The sequence below is a fragment of the Mustela lutreola genome, chromosome 7 (genome assembly GCF_030435805.1).
Source record: "Mustela lutreola isolate mMusLut2 chromosome 7, mMusLut2.pri, whole genome shotgun sequence".
Lineage (NCBI taxonomy): Eukaryota > Metazoa > Chordata > Mammalia > Carnivora > Mustelidae > Mustela > Mustela lutreola.
This window is the reverse complement of record NC_081296.1, coordinates 12,273,834-12,292,170: the sequence shown is the minus strand read 5'-3', so window position 1 is coordinate 12,292,170 and position 18,337 is coordinate 12,273,834. Positions and strand designations below refer to the sequence as shown.

Genomic DNA, 18,337 nt, shown 5'->3' with positions numbered 1-18,337 from the left:
TGGCTCTGTGGGCTGGATTGCTGAGTTGGCCTCTAACTTGCTTCCCTGTTAAGTAATCCTTGTCCATTCTCTCCTTCCCCCCTTGACAGAGGTTCAAGCAGTTCTGCTTACCGACATTTTAGTGTTCCTTCAAGAGAAAGACCAGAAATACGTCTTTGCATCATTGGTAAGCTGAACTGTCGGTCTCTTCCGTTTGGAATGAATATTTGAAGTAGCCCGCACGGGAGGTCCAAACCTTGGATTCCTGCCGTCTCTCCCTCTCCACCTTACTTTGCTCAGGACAGATTCCTCTGAGTAATTCCTCAGATACTCTGGCAATTTTCCACCCCACCCCCACCAAAAAAAGCATTATTTTTCTGTTCTCTCACAGTCCCTTCGAGAACCTTAGACATTTGATCTAAAGAGATCTGTCCCTAGAGTATTTCTTGCACCTGATACCCCATGAATCATGCTAATTGCTAATGTTGCCAGCCAGAGTCACAGAGGAACCTAGAAGGATTCCTCGTGTAGAGACCATGTCTGGAAACGCTGTGGATACAAATTACCATTTGTTTTCTGGAAATCTTTTTCTGCTTGATAAAATGTAGGTGGATAACGAGATACTTATCTTCATTTTAAGTCTACCATAGTTTGTTAAACCACAAGCCCTTTTTCCAGTCTTACTGAGCAGTAATTGACCTGTATCACCATCTAAGGTGTAAGATTGATGGTTCGATTTACGTATTATTAAATGATCAGAGTAAGTTCAGCTCAGAGTCACCATCTGATACAGACACAATACAAAGAAAAGAAGGAAGTGAAAATAGTTGTTGTAAGAACCCTGAGAATTTATTTGTTCCCTCAACACCTTTCCTGTGCACCGTACAGCATTTAGCCATAGTCTGCCTGTTCACATCACGTTCCTAGAGCTGCTTTATTTCAGAGCTTGTGCCCTTTGACGACCCCCATCTCATTCCCCCTCCCGACCCTCCGCATCCAGTAACCACGAGTCTGGTCTCTTTTTCTGTGAGTTTGGTGTGGGGTTTTCTTCGCTTTCGTTTTTGTATTTCTAGGTGCCACACGTAAGCGAGATCATACATCTGGTCTTCCCTTAGGTCAGAGCTGTTCTTGAGAGTTAGAATACCGTGGGCCTTTCTTACCCTGACCCTCTCCCCTTTTTCCAGGACCAGAAATCCACTGTGATCTCGCTAAAGAAGCTGATTGTCAGGGAAGTGGCCCACGAGGAGAAAGGTTTATTCCTCATCAGCATGGGGATGAAGGACCCCGAGATGGTGGAGGTGCACGCCAGCTCCAAGGAGGAGCGGAACAGCTGGATCCACATCATTCAGGACACGATCAACACCCTGTAAGACACGCCACAGCCCGTCCCAGCCCCTGCGACTTTATCCCAGAGCGGGCGGTGAGCAGAGTCCCGGGCCTCGTGGGGGCTATTGGCTCATTTCCTTTTGCTTTGGTGTTAGGAACAGAGACGAAGATGAAGGAATTCCTAGCGAGAACGAGGAAGAGAAGAGGCTGCAGGACACCAAAGCCCGAGAGCTGAAAGGTGAGGCCGTCGGGGTGTCCGGGACCTTTTCTGTGCCGCCTGCGGCCCCACAGCTGTCCCGGCAGGCCCTTCCAAACAGGAGCTCTTTTTTTTTTTTTTTTTTTTTTTTTTTTAAGGTATTTATTTATTTATTTGACAGACAGAGATCACAAGTAGGCAGAGAGGCAGGCAGGAAGAGAGAGGGAAGCAGGCTCCCGGCTGAGCAGAGAGCCCGATGCGGGGCTCGATCCCAGGACCCCGAGATCATGATCTGGGCTGAAGGCAGAGGCTTAGCCCACTGGGCCACCCAGGCACTCCATGGCTTTTAACGAAAGAGCAACCCAGGCTGAGCCAACATGGATCCCAGGTCCCATAAAACAGCCGTCAGAGGGTGTTGGACCCTGGATGGAGGGGATATTGATTCTGTTTTCTCACTTTCTGTGTTCTTGGACCCTGGTGACATCTTTGTACTTCGTCACAGGAGAATTTGCTAAAACTCACAGTCATATTCGAGATTCAAACAGAGAGAAGGGTACTTGAGGATAATTTTCCGTTCAGTCTGTTTTGATCACGGACCCTGCCACTGCACTGCATGAATTATGAGGTGGTTCTGGGAGACGTGCTCACTGATTATGCAAGACATGTGTGCCAGTCCCCACTGTGCAGATGAGGACGCTGAGGCCCACAGAGGCCACACGGTCCAAGGTCACATACGTGGAACCGGGCAGGGGACTCTCCTCCCTGCCTGCTAAACAGCAGGGCGAGGGCTCCCCCTCTTTGCCAGCGCTTATCGAATGTTCCGAAGTAAGGACTGTGCTTCGGGTAGAAATAAGGCCCAGAGTCAAATTCATGCAAGCACCCGAGGAGTGTGGTTAGTCCTTAAAGCTGGACAAAGCAGTGACTGTGTTTGGGAGGTGGGGGCGGCGGGGGGGCAGATTTAGGCTGAAGCCAGACTTACACCTGATTGATTGGCCCGTGATGAGCATGGCAGGGATGGAAACTTCCTTTTCACGGGCATGAAGCCCCCGGCCAGGTATACTGCTAAGTGCTGGGGGCGCAGAGATTCCTAAAGCAGCGTCCATGCTGTCGGGGAGCCCCCGTTAGCAAGGGAGACAGACAGACGAGCTGACAGGACGAGACCGCGGGCACGTGTAAAGGACGGGGGACCTAATCCTGCCTGTGGCGCCGGCGCACGAGCCGAGCCTGAAGCGGTCCCTTGCACCAGGCGAGAGCAGTGGTTGGGGGAAGAGTGAAAGAGGACTTGAGTGTGCGCAGCGTCTGGGGGGCGGGTCAGGGCCAGGAGGTGGAATTTAGCTGCAAGAGCACCAGGGCTTGAAGGGCAACAAGGGGATGATACAATTTGTGGAGCAAAACTTCAACTGAAATTGTCTTTGTTGGCATTGAAGCCAGGGGGCAAATTGCTTGAGGGAGTGGGGAAGCCACTGGGAGTGGAAAGCCCGGTTGGGTGGCTCAGGGGAGAGGCGTGGAGGGCGCAGGACAGAGCAGGGAGACAGAAGCCCTCCCTGGTCCTCTGCCGGCCCGGCGGGAGGCTGAAGGGGATGTTGGAGTCTGAGGAAGGGCCCACACGCCGCTGGAGGGAAGACGGGGAGGGCAAGAATGGAGGAAGGGGCTTTCTGACAAGCCGAGGACGAGCCGTCTCAGTAGAGCCAGCCACAGGCCGGCGGGACTCTCGATCTGGCGCACAGAAAGGCAGGCAGGACGCGGGCTACTCGGCATGAGTTCCAGCACACGGGAAGTCCCCGAAGCCGGGAGAGGGCAGATCCCTGGAGAGACTTGTGTGCAGTGCAGGAGGCCGGCCAGGATGGAGCAGAGAGGAAGCCCAGGTGTCGCTCCATCATGGACGCTGGGAAGAGAACCAGTGATGCCCTCCAGGTGGGGGGGGCAAAGGAGGGGCGCCTGGGGGGCTCAGTCCAATAAGCGTCCAATTCTTGATTTCAGCTCAAGTCATGATCAAGTCCCGTGTCCGGTGTCATGCTCTGCACACAGATTCCTGTTCCTCTCCCTCTGCCCCTCCCCCTGCTCACACACTGTCCAGATAGACAGATAGATAGTTGGATAAAATCTTAAAAAAAAAAAAGAAAAAAAGAACCATCCATGCTGGAGAAGATGATGCAGATGCAGAAGAGAGTGGGTTGAGAAGTAAACAGGAGGTGGGGGAGTGGAAACGGTATGCAGGTTGGTTATGTCAAATTCTGGTTTTGTCTAGAAAGAGGCTGGATGGAAGGTGTCGCGCATGGAACGGGGGGACAGGGTGAAGCTGCGCTCTCTGTCGTCCCACCAAAGACCACAAGGTGGCGCTCGTGTCCCGGTCATCTCTGGTGACACTCGGGTCACCAGACCTTTTCTCCATCCTCCGTGCAGAGCAACTCCAGCAGAAGGACCAGCAGATCCTCCTCCTCCTGGAAGAGAAGGAGATGATTTTCCGAGACATGACGGAGTGCAGCACCCCCTTGCCGGAGGATTGCTCCCCAACGCACAGCTCTCGGATCCTCTTCCGCTCCAACACAGAAGAGGCTCTCAAAGGAGGACCTTTAATGAAAAGTGCAATAAATGAGGGTAATTGCCCGTCTTAATCTCTTCCCAAAGTGCCTCATGCACCAACATTACCTACCAGATTTTACTTTTCCACTGTAAAATAAAGTACAGATCCAGAAAACAATCCAAGACAGGTATTTTGTTTAGTAGATTATCATCAGGGGAACACCTTGTAACTGCCACCCAGGTCCAGAAATAGAACGTGGCCAGACCCCAAAGTCCTTCCACACGGTCCGTCCCCGTCAAAGCTCCCTCCCTGCTTCCGAAAAGGAACAGGTGCTGTGACTTCCACGTTTGCATACCGATCGATGGCTAAAGGCCTGTTTGTAGACACTGTGGTCTTGCTTTTCATCGACCTTTCAGATTCCTAACCTCCAGGCCTCTCCACCAGCCCTTTCTCTTCCACATAATTTGTCTTTGAAGAATAGGAGCTATTTGACCTAGAGTGTCTCTCAGAGTCTAGCTCTTACTCACACGAGCGCTCTCTTCTCCTGTCCGGGACTTCCTTCAGACCCACAGCCTGATGGAGAGGTTTTATCGCTCAGGCATGATCCCCGGGGTAAGCTGTGTCCTTGTGGTGCTGGGCTCCTTTACCAGAGGCGCAAGATAGCTAGCTGTCTTCTTTGTGGCATGCAGAAGAAGGAAGATAAAATGATAAACACTGGATTTTTTTTCCCCCTTTATTTACCAATTACCAGGATAATGAACTGATCTGGGGTTACCCTCTGAAGGTGACCCGTACGTTTTAGATGTTATTACAGACTCACGAATTTAAACCTGTCTGACGGTTTTCAAGTCGCTACAGTGATGATCTGTACTATACACCGGGAATGTTCGTGATTTGCCAACCAGCAGGTGCTTCTGATGGGACCCCAGGAGTCTCTGAGAGCTTCAGTGCTCTTTGGTGTATCAAGATGTTCTAGACTCACCTTGTTTTCTGCCCCAGATCTAGGTCCTTTCTCTAAGGAACTCTTGTTTTATAAGACCACAATCCTGGCAGTAGGCCCGGTCACTGCTGCTGGAGTTTTCATTGCGCTTGTCACTTCGGATGTCTGAGGCTCCTCCTTCAGCAGCTGTCCTGGGAAGGGTTCGTGAGAACACCACGCCCTGGGTCCTCTCGCGGGTAGTAATCTGTACCGTGGAGAGCTCGCGAGTCCGCTCTGCGGGATAGGAGATGCTCGGTTCACATTTTCTTCCCTCGGGTGTCTTGGTTGCTCTTAAATAACATTCTTGCTTTTTCTCCTGGCATAAAGCAGCTGTCCGTGTGCGATCGTAATCTCAGTTCTCCCCTTGTAAGTCCCGTGCTTTCCGCCTGGGCGCCCTGAGAGCTATTTTCTCAAATTCAGGTACTTTGACCAGCATATGCCTTCTGTTGGGGTTGTTCTGGGTCGATGTTCTCAGGCTCACAGTCTTCCAATTTCAGAAAAGTATTCTTAAATTACAGCTTTTAGTGTTTTTCCTCTGCCCTTGTTTTGATTCTCTTCTCCAAGAACTCCCGCTGTCCACATGCCGGACCCCTCTGTCCTCCGCACGGGTTGCTCTCTTCACACTTTGCGTTCCCTTCATCTTTGTCATGCTCAAGTGTTCTTCCTTCCACCTTCTGGTAAGTCCTTTTCTGTCGGGTTGGTTTTGCTCTTGTGATCTAGTTTTCCTCTCTCAAATGATCATTTCTCTTTGTTTCCACTTCTTGGTGTCTGTGTTTCCTGATTCTGCCCTGGGTTCCTCCATGGCTGTGTCCACTCCTGGCAGTAAGTAGCCCGTCCACTTCATGGACACGTGTCCCTGGGATGCTGTTAGCCCACGCAGGGAGTCAGGCCCCTTGTTCTTCCCTCGCTTGCTTTCTCCTTAGCCTTGTGTGGGATTTGACTTGGATGTTTCCCAGTTGCTCGTTTTTTTTGTTTTTTTGGTTTTTTTAAGATTTTATTTATTTATTTAACAGAGATCACAAGTAGGCAGAAAGGCAGGCAGAGAGGAAGGAGGCTACCTGCTGAGCAGAGAGCCCATTGCGGGACTCGATCTCAGAACCCTGGGATCATGACCAGAGCCGAAGGCAGAGGCTTTAACCCACTGAGCCACCCAGGCGCCCCCCACCCCCCAGTTGCTCATTTTTACGTGAAATAAGCTTCCTAAGTTTTTAGGTGTAGATATCTTTTCTCACTTCACAGGACTCTGATTGTTCCCATGGAGTGTGGTTTGTGTTGTTGTTGTTGTTTTAAATACAATGGCTTCGTCCACTTGATTCCCTGCCTCTGTTTCCCTCCTTCATCCTTCTGGACCTCCTCTCTGGCTTCTCTCCAGCTCAAGCTTTATTCCGCTTTTAGCACTTCTTCCTTTCTGGGGAACCCAGCTCTAGAAAAGAGGCCTCGCTGGTCAGATCTGAGAATTGCGACCCTTGACTTCTCTGGTCCCTTGAACTCACTGTACCAGGGGGAAGAACCCTGCCAGCTTTAGGGCTGCTCTCAGATTGGCCCATCTTACTTCCTAGGGAACTCTTTCTGGCCACTTTGGGTATGACTCTAGAAGGCCATGCCCCTTCCAGTAAATTCCTTTGTCTTCCTCGTGTCCTTTCGAATTTCCTAGACCCTGTGTAAATAAGGCCGAAGGCTTCGTCTGTGAATTCCCAGTAGAATCCAGCTACAACACATACCCTGAGCTGAGACCTTTCTCTGAGCAAAGGAAGTCCCTAGTCACTCTGGAATTGTCTGATCGTGCTTCCTGTATATCTTGTGTGATACCATGAGATTTTCTAAGTAGAAGATGAAATGTAACTTGAGCATGTTTCCTTTTTTCCAGTGGAGATCCTTCAAGGTTTGGTGAGTGGAAGCCTCGGAGGCACGCTGGGGCCAGCGGTCAGTAGCCCTGTTGAGCAGGAAGGCATGGTGGGTCCTGTCTCCTTGCCCCGGAGAGCAGAGACCTTTGGAGGATTTGACAGCCATCAGATGAACGCTTCAAAAGGTAAATGATTTACGGGCGCCTGGCTGGCTTCGTCCATAAAGCATGTGACTCTTGATCTCAAGGTTGAGAGTTCAAGGCCCACGGTGGGCCCTAGGGCTTACTTTAAAAAAACAAAAACAGTAAATGATTTAGAATCCATACTCCTATAGGTGATCCCCAACCATCGCATACAACCAAAAATGAAATCCTGTTCCGGTAGCTGCCTCTCCCCTGTCCCAGTCAGTAGAAGTTTCACTGAAAGCTCCTTGAGTAGCTCGCTGCTAAAAACACTCAAGAACCTCTCTTTTCTCTCAGGGTCACATTTATTTTTAGTAAATGAAAAACAATTTCCTGGGACCTCAGCTAAGTTGTGACCAAAGGAGTAATGATACTCATTTTTCCTTTCTGCTTCTGATTCTTCTGTGGCCCTAAAATTCTTAATTATCACTTAGCTGTCCCCAGGTGGCTTCCCCCTTTTTGGCATTAATAAGATGTGGGAATACCATATCCCTGAGCTACAGATATTGTATTTTTTTCTTGGCTAATCTGTTTCACAACTTTAAAAAAAAAATTTTTTTTTGCTTCTCTCAGGAGGTGAGAAGGAAGAGGGGGAGGACGGCCAGGATCTGAGGAGAACCGAGTCGGACAGCGGTCTGAAAAAGGTAGTTCTCTAAAAGCTCTACACGCGTAATCTTTGCAGTTAGCCCCCTTGGATCTTGTTTTGGATCCGACTTGCTGTCATTTCCTACTTCAGGAGGAAAGCACATTTTGAAACAAACCCTACAATTAGCGAGTCCCGTGTTCCTGGCCGTTCGGCCCCTCGGGCTCAGAGCCTCGTGCTACGCTCCTCGCCGCCCGCGGCCCGAGCAGCAGGAGCTCCGGGTCCGCGGCCCGCACCGGCCTGCCCTCTCTAGGGGCTTCAGCTAAGTGCGGCCTCAAACCTTCGTTACCCTGCAGCGGGAAGCTGCGGTGGAAAAGAACGAAAATGGGAAGCCCAAGCATAATCGAGACACATATTGAACATTGTTTTTGCCTCAGGATCTTTTTTTTTAATGCATGTTTTTGTTTTATAGGGTGGAAATGCTAACCTGGTATTTATGCTGAAAAGAAACAGTGAGGTAAGGGCATTACGAGTTATGTCTGAGAATAGGATTTTGTCATAATTGCTAGGCTGGGAATGGTCGTCTGTGTTTTGCTGTTACGAACAAGCTGACTCCTGGCTTCCGTGTGTGCACTTAGTGGTGGGGTCGCCACTGTCCTTACCTTGCTGTTTGCCTGAGCCCCGAGCATCGTCCTGGAAGTGTGCCAGACCGTGGCCTACTAACACAGCCTCAGCTTCTCCGTCCTCGAGAAGCAGGCCTCTTGCTTTCTGGGAACACGTGCTGCCACGGCTGCTTGCCTGGCACTCGGGCCTGGCCCTGGAAGCCACAGGTGTGGATTGTGGCACCTCACCTTGTGGGTCACTGCGTGGTCATATCCTGTCCTGCCAGGACTCGAGTTGTGTTTTCTTCTCCAAGCTCTGCTCTTCACTCACTGTGTGTCCCTCTGAAAACAGCCTTAGTGTCCCTCTTGTTGGAGAGCTGACTCTGGGGGCAGTTCCCTCTCCTTCCTTGCCTCAGGTCTGCTGACCCTGTCGGGGAACGGTGTCTCTCCCGCTCGCGTTCCCACTCGGGTCCCCGCTCCTTGCTCCACCAGCACATCCGTCCCCAGGCGCCACCCTCTGCAGACTGGCATGACTCAGGGTGTGCTCGGAGTGTGCGGCCTTAATACGTGACGCTGGGCTTGTGGGGCGGCCCTGTAAGGGTGCTCGTGTGTTTCTTTTTGCTTTTAACATAGTATCATAAGGCCCTGAGCAGATTTGTTTTAAAATTTTAAATTAAAGGGAACTTTTTTCCCTTGTCCCCCCTAAGACGCAGGAAGGTATTTTCCGTGGGTTGGCCTGGCAGTGTAAACACTGGCCCCTCAGTGTGTTTGCCTTAAACCAAATCCACTTACTCTCACACAAACTGTTGCTCTGTCTGCTACTTGAATGAAATTTCACCCATATTTTTCTGTTCCATGACTCCCCCCCCCCCCCCCCCCGTATTTCATGACAAGGGGTCAGATAAGAAATTACCGGACCAGGGCTTTTCGGGCATTCCAGGGCGGGTAACACTGCGGATGCCCAGCCACAGTCCGCTGGTCTTTGGTGACCTCTTTTATTAAGAAGAAACTGAAAAGAGGGTAAAAAGTGTGCTCTCAGAAGAGCTAAGCTTAATAATTAAGTTTTTGGTGTTTGGTTCTAAGTACAGTTGATCCTTGAATAACATGGGTTTGAACTCCCGGGTCCACTTCTAATATGCAAGTTTTTTAAATAAATAGAGTGCAGTGCTGTAAATGTGTTTTCCTTATGATCGTTTTTAGTAACATTAGTAACCTTCTCTTCTTCAGCCTACTTTTATAAGAATACAGCCTATAGTACACATACCATATAAAGGTATGTGTTAATGGACTGTGTTATGGATAAGACTTCAGGGCAACAGTGTAGGCTATTTGTAAACTTTTTGGAGAGTCAGAAATTATAAGCAGCTTTTCCACGGTGCAAGGGATTCATGCCGCAAGTCCAGCATTGTTCAGGGGTCAGCTGTGTCATAAAAGGAACATGTTCAGAAACAACAACAAAATGAGTAAAATAAGTCCACCCCCAAGAAATAGGTATTGTTAAATGCTGGGTGTTTATATTTCCATCCTTTTCTTCTACACAACGTATATTTATGTGTCTAAGTCTGTGTGCGTGTGAATTGTACAGAAATAGCTTTAACATATCATTCACAGCTGTACCCCCTGCAGCTTCGTGTCCTTTTTTTCTCTTAACACGTTAGAAGCACCTCCCCAGCACCCGCATGCAGAAGCCTGCACTGTAAGGGCTGCGTGCTGCTCTGTGGCTGCCGTGGTTTTACTTCCCCTGCAGTTTCGCGGGGGACTTGGTGCACTAAGAACAGCTCCGTGCGGCGCTGCTTGAGAAAGACGTGCGTGTGGCTGCCTGCATGCTGATGGCCTCCTGCACCGTTGTCCCATTGTCCCGTTTGCTTGACCTCGTTTTGGGTCTCTGGGCCATCCGTACCCGCTTACTCTCTCTGGTGCTTTCAGTCCGGAAATACTCCGTTCAGACGCGGCCCCTTGCTGTGGGTTGGGGGTTGGCTCATGACGCCCGCGGGGTGGTGGGTTCGGAGACTCCGTCCTGAGGGCTGTTTCCGTTGCTTCCTTTCGCAGCAGGTCATCCAGAGTGTCGTTCACCTCCACGAGCTTCTCAGCGCGCTGCAGGTACGGGCCTCTCTCTCTCCCCTCCCTCCCTCCCTCGTGTCCAGAGAAGCTGCAAGGGTAGTGTTGGCAGGGACCTTCGAGGTCTAGGGGTAGCTCGTGGGTAAATGGGGCCCTCGGTCGAGACACGATGGGCTGTCATGTTGAGAAAGGGTACAATGTGCAGCGCTTTGTCTTTGGCCTTGGAAGGTAGAACCGATGAATGACGGGTGAACAGACCTGGGAGATTACAAGAATAGGTGCTGTAGCCTTGGGGCAAAGCCTGAAGTGCTGCCTGGTTGGGTGCTTTGTTTAGCGTGATTGTGAGTTTCCATCTCTGTGCAGTTTGTGGTGAGGGAAGTCCTCCCCCAAGTAACTGCTACTTAGCACTTTCTGGGAATTATCTTCAAACTGTGCCCACTTCCTTTCTCCGGGCTGTACCAGATCCAATTCCTACTTCCTCCCACCTCCAGAGCACACACAGCCCCCACCCCGGGCAGTGTCAGCAGCATGTGACCAAGTGTAACGAGGCTCTGGGTCCCCACACAGTTGACATTACTTTGGGCTCAGTTGGGGGGGCGGGGGGTGCTCCTGACTCCAAGGTTGGAGCGGAGCCCTGGAGCGGACATGCCGGCACGCGGAGGGCCGGGGCCGACCAGTCGCAGCTCCCTCCACCGCTGTCCCCCGCAGGGCGTGGTGCTGCAGCAGGACAGCTACATCGAGGACCAGAAGCTGCTGCTGGCCGAGCGCGCGCTCACCCGGAGCTCGTCGCGCCCCAGCTCGCTGGTGGAGCAGGAGAAGCAGCGCAGCCTGGAGAAGCAGCGCCAGGACCTGGCCAACCTGCAGAAGCAGCAGGCGCAGCACCTGGAGGAGAAGCGGCGGCGCGAGCGCGAGTGGGAGGCGCGGGAGCGGGCGCTGCAGGAGCGCGAGGCGCGGCTGGCGCAGCGCGAGCAGGACGTGCGGCGCGGCCAGCAGGACCTGGAGCGGGAGCACGACGAGCTGCAGCTCCGCAAGGGCGCCTACCAGTGCGACCTGGAGAGGCTGCGCGCCGCGCAGAGGCAGCTGGAGCGGGAGCAGGAGCAGCTGAGGCGCGACGCCGAGCGGCTCAGCCAGAGGCAGGCGGAGCACGACGCCCAGCAGGTGCGGGCGCCCTCGGGGAGGGCTGGCCGGGAGGGCGGAGTCCGGGGCGCGGAACCCGGGGAGGAGGGGGGAGCACGCTGGCCCGGCTGTGCGCCTCACTCGGCGGCTGCTCCCGGGGGAAGCCCCTCGGGGATGAGCTTCAGTCGGGGGCATCCGTGCACCCGTGGCCGACCCGCCTGACGGCGGATGCTCGTCCTGTGCTGCCGTGGGGTTGGGGGCCCACGTGCCCCCCGGGAGAGGAAGTTCAGGCAGCCTGTCCCAGGGGCGCGGCGCAGGGTCTGCAGGGAGCACCCGCATCCCATAACGGGGCAGGGCCGTGCAGGGGGCGGCACCCGAGGCGGGTTTCACCTCCGGCTCCCCACTCCCCTCGAACGGGACAGGCTCCCCCACGCCCTCAGCCCTGCAGTAATTCTGTAGGGAAGCCAGTCTTCACCCAAGCAGCCCTTTTCTCCAGGGAGTAGGGGGTTCCTTTCTGCGCTGCCTCCCGCAGGCGCTATGAATCCTTCGGGGTGCGGACATGCGGTACCTGAAGCATCGCAGTAGTGGGTCAGAGCTGATGTCTGCAGCACTGTCCCCGGTTCCACGTGGGGGCTGCGCAGAAGTCCTGGATCCTTCTGTGGCAGGGGCCCGTGGCATCCAAGGAAATGGGTACACGCCAGGCTGAATGCCACCCCCACAGCTGACCTCAGCCAGCGTGGAGTGAGCGGACCCCAGGGCTGCCACCGGCCCCTGACTCAGAAACTCTGGTTCTGACCCGGCGCAGGTGTCACAGCAGCACCGCAAGCTGCTGCGGATCCCGTCCTTCCTTCCCAGCCCAGAGGAGCCCCCCTTGCCGCCTGTACCTTCCGTGGCCAAATCGGGATCCCTGGACTCGGAACTCTCGGTGTCCCCAAAAAGAAACAGCATCTCTCGGACACACAAAGATAAGGGGCCTTTTCACATACTGAGTTCCACCAGCCAGCCAGCCAGAGGCCCAGAGGGTCAGAGCCAGACCCCCGCGCCCGCGCCCGCCTCCACGCGCCTGTTTGGGTTAGCGAAGCCGAAGGAGAAGAAGGAGAAGAAAAAGAAGAACAAAGGCGGCCGCTCTCAGCCCGGGGGTGAGTGACACGCGTCAGGGCTCCCCACCACCACGTTGCTCCTGGGTCCCGAAGCGGGGGGGCAGGGTTCGACGGAGGGGCCCATCCGGCTGTGTCAGAGCTGCACCGCCATCCCCCCGAGCCCACGTCCCTGCCTGCCGAGGGCGGCCCGGGCTCCCGGGGCTCCCGGCAAGAACGCTGGCTCAGCGGGCATCTCGGACTCCCTCTGTGCACCCGGGTGCCAAGGGGAGAGCGCAGGTCTCGGTTTGGGGGCGTCTGTTACCCAGCGTGGGGGCTGAAACTCACTGCAGTGAAGACCGAAGTCTTCCCCGCTTTTCTGTAGGCCTAGTCCGGTCATCAGTAGAACTAGTACTTGGTGAGCATTGCCCCAGGTCTGGTTAACCCTGCGGGTGGCCGTGTGACGTAGATGACACCAAGACCAGCGAACGTGGCTGCCCGCACCAAGCTCGTGATCAAATCCCAGTCACCAAGGCTCCCCGCGTGTGCAGCCCTTTCCCCAAGTCCTCCCTCGGTTCCTTCTCGTCAGGATTGCTCCCTCCTGTCTCTGGGGGAGATCAAAGAGAAGTTTCCGTCTCGGGGCCTGTTTGTTTGTGAATAGCAAGTCCACTGCTTTGTCCAGCTGAAGGGTCCCGTGGACCAGCAAAGGGTATCAGAGGACCTCGAGCTCCTAACCCAGTCCGGGAGCCCTGGTGGGCAGGAGGGGGGTGACTGCCCACCAGGCCAGCATGTGCTCCCTCCTGCAAGACTCCGGCTGAGGGGGTAGGGGAGGGAGTTCAATGAAGAGCAGTTTTTTCCTGAAGTTTCCTCCTTGCTTTCCCCTTTCCCAGAGGGCCCTATGTCAGAAGTGCCCACAGAGGGTGAAGAGATCTTCTGCTGACCCTGCCCTCTGCCATGGCTGCCGCCTCCTGTCCTGGCCCATGGTCACCAGCCCCACCTCTCCTCCTGGTCCTGGGTGTGGTCTCTTACCTTGGACACAGAGCTGCCCCACAACCCAGATCTCGAAGGTCAGGGTGGGGCAGGAGACCCGGGCTCAGCGGCTGCCTGCAGCTCACGCCGACAGTAGACGGCCCCAGAAGTCCAGGCGATGGTTTCAGACACGTCAGGAGTCTCTAAAGGCTGAAAGAAGTGTGGAACTGAGGTCTGAAATTCTACCTTTTGAGGGACACAAGCAACAGGCAAACGGCAGATAGTTTGGACTTGGTCTGTGTACATAGTTACCCTTCTGCGTATACATGTGGGGTGCGCCAGAATTAGGCACCGTCTGTAGCGGAGGCCTGGTCAGCTGGGCACAGGAGGTGCCACCTGGCCCTGCTCCAGGAGCACGCGGGCACTCGCCTCGTACCCCCCTAGTCGTCCAAGGTGGTCCTGTCACCCTGCCCCGTGCACACCTCCTCCCTTTCTGCATGTTTCATTTTAGAAGGGATGGCACACGTCTGTGAAAACCAGTAAGAGAAGGGGTGATGTGGTTAAAAAGCATATATATAGATAGATAGATACATATATATGTGCATGTGTGTGTACATATATACATGATCTATACCACCTTCATTTTGGTGTTTGTCATTTAAAAAAAAAATCTGTAATTTTAACATGAAATCCAAAGAAATTATAGTCTGGCTTTCCAGATGTTTGCCCGCATACTCTGGGCATAGATGAAGTAGAGAAGTCTCCACGTCCTGACTCCTGCATGGTGACACTTTTTGGTTGTCACTGACCCCCAGCCTCCTTAATATCATCCCGAGGGCAGCAGCTGCCGCGGCAGCAAGGTGGTCCCCACCCCTGCACTAGGACAGTGGTCCCCGTCGGTTCAGGGGAAGGCGTTCGGCCCCTCTGTCGTCGTCGTCATTTTTAGACCAGTTCAGCCCGAGCAGTAGCTGGCCCCGGTGTGGCTGGGAAACGTGCTCGTTCTGTAGCGGGAGGCCAGGGCAGAATTTGATTTCTTGAAGTCTTTCTCTAATCTAAAGGTCTGTTGGTTACTGTACTCCGCCCCCTCGAAGGTGTGTCCCAGACGCAGCCTGGTTTCCCTTCTGTCTCCCGCGCTGGCGGGGATCCCTGACTGCTGGAGGCTCGCGGCCAGTGCTGGAGCGGGACGGTTCCCGGAGGTCCTCGAAGCCCCCGGCTCCCTGCTGGACTCCATACTCCCCTGCGGGCAGACCCTGGAAAAGTCTGTGCTTTCAGTGTGCCCTTCCTTCCTGCTTTTTGCCTCTCAGGAGCATGGGTCTTTGAACATACTTTTTAAAAAAACAAAAATCTGTAACTTGGTGCTTGTTGATGAATTGCAAGCTGGCCTTGCAGATGGAGATATTTATCTTTCAGTTTATTTGAAAGAGGTCTGGTTTAAAACTGTTAGCTTAGACTTATTTATTGTGTGTGTGTGTGTGTGTGTGTGTGTGTGTGTGTAAGGGTGAACATACCAGCCCAACGGTTCCCGCTGTCTGGTCGATGCAGAACGTGAACAGCGCTGCTCGCTCCTCCGCGTCTGTCCAAGTGCCTTGAGGGCCCAAAGGAAGGTTAAAGGTTGGGGGAGGGGAATCCATTTCCTTCCCTCTTCTCACCCCCACCTCCTCCTCGGATTGAGGGATGTCTTCTCCCTTGCCTGAGTCAAGAGACTTGTCACCTGGGAGTTACATTCACCTGTTTGCGTCTCAGAAATCTCTTAGCCTGCAGAAGCAGACTGTAAGAACAAAACCAGCTAAGCTCCTCCTCTTTCGAACCGCGGTATACCCCCACACACACCCTGGGCAGTGAAAAGATGGTTTACTTCCTGGCCTTAGTCCACCCAGCAACGAGCCACAGCCACGCCTGCCACGGTTCTCCTCAAAGCACATGGCGTGCAGGGTCTGTCCCCCTCTGGGGCTCGCCGTGGGCCGCTGGAGGGAACGGCACCAGGGCGGGAAGCCTGCGTCGTCCTCGGTGTCACCTAGGCCAGGCCCCCATGTTCCCTGAGCTCGCACTTGGTGCTGGCGAGATGGGCCCTCACGTCTGCGCCACTGACATGCTGTGGACCCGGAGTTTCTGGCCCTGCTGCCCTGTTTGGCGGCAGCTTGAGAGTGTCTTTTATGCTCAACTAGCTCTGAGGTTTGGGCTGCTTTGCGGGTGATGGTGGTGGCATGGCCTGCGCCTGCCCGCGAGTCACTGAGCTCGCTCAGGTTTCGGGGCAGACCGTGCAGAACCGGATTTGGAGGGGAGCCTCCCGCGTCCGCCCCACCTGCCCACCTTCATCGGAAGCCCAGTCCGCAGCGCAGAGAGACAACGGCTTCCTGAGAGCCGCGCTGTGACAGGTCTTTCTCGTCCCCCCTGGAAACTGAACTCCGGGACCTCCTCTGCTATGCTTGGAGAGCTGCCGGGGTTGTTGCTGCTTGGGCTTGTCACCTTGAGAACCACTCTGGTTCCGGAGTCTGAGGTCTCGTCTGGGCCCTTTTCTTGTGAGAAGGGGTCGTCTGCCCGGGGGACTCGAAGGCCGTTCGCTGTTGTGTCCTCCGGGAAGCAAGTGCCTGACGCCAGCCGGAGCCCCCAGATTTCCGGAGTCTAGTGAAGTTCCTGGAGGGAGGCTCAGTTCTGTCTCAAAAATTCTATCATCTCAGAAGTCGTCACCCCAGTCGGGTGACATGCACTTTAAATGCTCTCGTCTGTTGGCTTATTTTGGGGGACAATCCGCTGTGTGAACTTTTCTTCTTTGAAAACAGAGGGTTAAAAACGTGCAAGATGCCATGATTCAGCCTTTGCCAACATTCCATTCTCTACCCCATGAGAGCGATCTGTGGGGAAGAAATCCTTAGCAAGATTTGTTGTTTTTTTTTTTTTGAAAAGGTACGAATCTTACCTTTCTCCCTCTTACGCCTCAGGGTAGCACCACTGACGTCGTCTCTTTGAGAAGAGAATGTTCCCCTCATTCTCTTCCTGAGCCCCTAGGAGCTAGCAGGAAGCACAAATTTTCAAGACCCTTGGGGTTTGTTGTACCTTTCCTGGGAAGGGGGGCAGGTGTGGGGGTGCAGGGGTTTAGTAAGGTAGACTCTGCCTTAAGCGAGGGGCAGAACCATACCTTAGAGGCCAGGACTTGATCCAAAAGTTGGGGGTTCACAGAAGTACTTAATATTTCATTGCTTGGTCTCTAAGGCTTCTCCATGGCCAGTTCTCTCTCCCTGAGGATTTGGGCATTTGCCCCAGGGAGGGCGCGGAGGGGGCTGAGTCCACTCCAGTGCTGATGGGTGACGGGTTGTGCCCAGGCCAGCCGAGCCCTGGGAGGGTGTTGGAGACACTGTTCTGGTGATGGGCCTCTGGCCGCACACACGTGGCTTGGAGGGGCCCCCAGAGGGGATCCGCAGTCTTGGCCTGTGGAAGCCCGGAACCAGCCCTGTAGGTTCGACAGCCGTGGTTGAGTGACACGTGTGCCTCGCGCGCCCGCCTTCCGGCTGGACACCCACGTGCCGGTGGTGCTGGGCCCGCGTCCTAGCCCCGCGAGCTCTCTGACACACAGAGACGAGGGGAGGGCAAGGAGTTCGTTGTGGTTTGCGTCTTTTTTCTTCCAACATCGCCTAACATTCCTAGTTAACCAGAGCTTTGGGATCTACTGCCTGCTGGCCAGGTTTTAAAGTGGAAAGTATTTTAATGCTGCCATAAAAGTAAAATCAAAAAAACAAAAACAGAAAAAAGGAAGGGAAAAACAAAGGCTTCTTTCCTTGTACTCCTCTAATTTGTCAGAAGATTGACAGGCCTTGAATGAATTCTCCATCTCGCTAAGGTTGAAAGCCGGGCAAACCCAGCTGGCGAACGGCCTCCAGCCCCAGACCACGCCCCCCCTGCTCTGCACACCCCGCCGAGCCCGGCCTGTGCCAGGGGCCCCTCTCTGCCGCAAAGCAGAGGGTGCTGTCCCCCCAACCCTGCCCCTACACCCCCGATACTCACCCAGCTTGAGCTCTCCGGCCTTTCGCAGCCACCCGCCAGGGGCCCGTCCGGTCAGCTTGCCCATGGTCATGGTTCAGCCTGTGGTTTCCTGTGTTCCTTACCCGCTGCGGGCGTGCGAGACGCCCGGACTGCAGGAGGGCGATTACCGTACACCTCATACCTCTGCTTTTGTGGTTTTCAACTGCTAGACAAACATTTCTGTGCTAGATTCTTTTAAATAAAAAGGGGTTAAAAACCCAGATGCTGTATATTAATTTGTAATTATGTATAAAGTAAAGCAGTTTTAAACTGTAAAAAAAAAAAAAAATTTTCAGTGTGTTTTCTGGGATTTTGCCACAACATACTGGCATTGTATTTTATTTATCTTCCTGTCTAGTTACTGGCTTCGGACTCTACTTGTAAAGTCCCCTCCACCCTTTCAAAAAATAAATGTCCTGTAAGTCTCATCTGTTGCCATGTCATGTTCTATCCCCGTGGGTTGCCTGGAGAGCGTCTCAGAATAGTCTAGGCTCCCGATAAAGGGGCATCCCCCACTCCAGTAAGAGCCCCCTCCCCAAAGAGAACTTCTGTTTCTAATGTCCCTCTGGGAACAGGAGTCTGTAAACACTCAGCAGCTCCTTGGAGACATTTTCCTGGGGCCCAGATGCAAACCAGGGGGCCAGCCTCAAGTCCTGGGATCTGTGCCTGGAATCAAAACTATTTCCTGTCAAATCAGTGCAGTAAAATCGTCCTTTGTCATAGATTCTACTCTGTCAAAAGAATTAATGTGAGTTTTCCTTGTTCGACAACTTTCTCCGCCCCATATGACCCCCCAGGAGGGGACTTTGGGGGCACTGGCAGAGTAGGAGGACCCTAAGCTCACCCCGTTCCACAGACACGACTTCGTAACAGTCACATCAGTGCA

At 53.7% G+C, this 18,337-nt stretch overlaps 1 protein-coding gene across 13 annotated transcripts in view; it reads left to right on the top strand.

Annotated features, from left to right (window-relative positions):
* The window catches only part of AKAP13 (A-kinase anchoring protein 13), a 324,413-nt gene extending 306,534 nt beyond the window's left edge, over window positions 1–17,879 (top strand). For 12 of the 13 annotated variants that reach the window (XM_059180056.1, XM_059180052.1, XM_059180055.1 and 9 more), the window contains 11 exons: window positions 90–166; window positions 1,164–1,345; window positions 1,461–1,543; window positions 3,905–4,099; window positions 6,872–7,033; window positions 7,604–7,674; window positions 8,086–8,130; window positions 10,265–10,315; window positions 10,982–11,431; window positions 12,195–12,528; window positions 13,356–17,879. In XM_059180056.1, the coding sequence (XP_059036039.1) occupies window positions 90–166; window positions 1,164–1,345; window positions 1,461–1,543; window positions 3,905–4,099; window positions 6,872–7,033; window positions 7,604–7,674; window positions 8,086–8,130; window positions 10,265–10,315; window positions 10,982–11,431; window positions 12,195–12,528; window positions 13,356–13,405 (1,700 nt within the window). In that variant the 3' untranslated portion in view covers window positions 13,406–17,879. The remainder of the gene's footprint in view (window positions 1–89; window positions 167–1,163; window positions 1,346–1,460; window positions 1,544–3,904; window positions 4,100–6,871; window positions 7,034–7,603; window positions 7,675–8,085; window positions 8,131–10,264; window positions 10,316–10,981; window positions 11,432–12,194; window positions 12,529–13,355) is intronic. The other variant, XM_059180049.1, reaches the window with a different exon arrangement.
* Window positions 17,880–18,337: the final 458 nt, after the last annotated feature.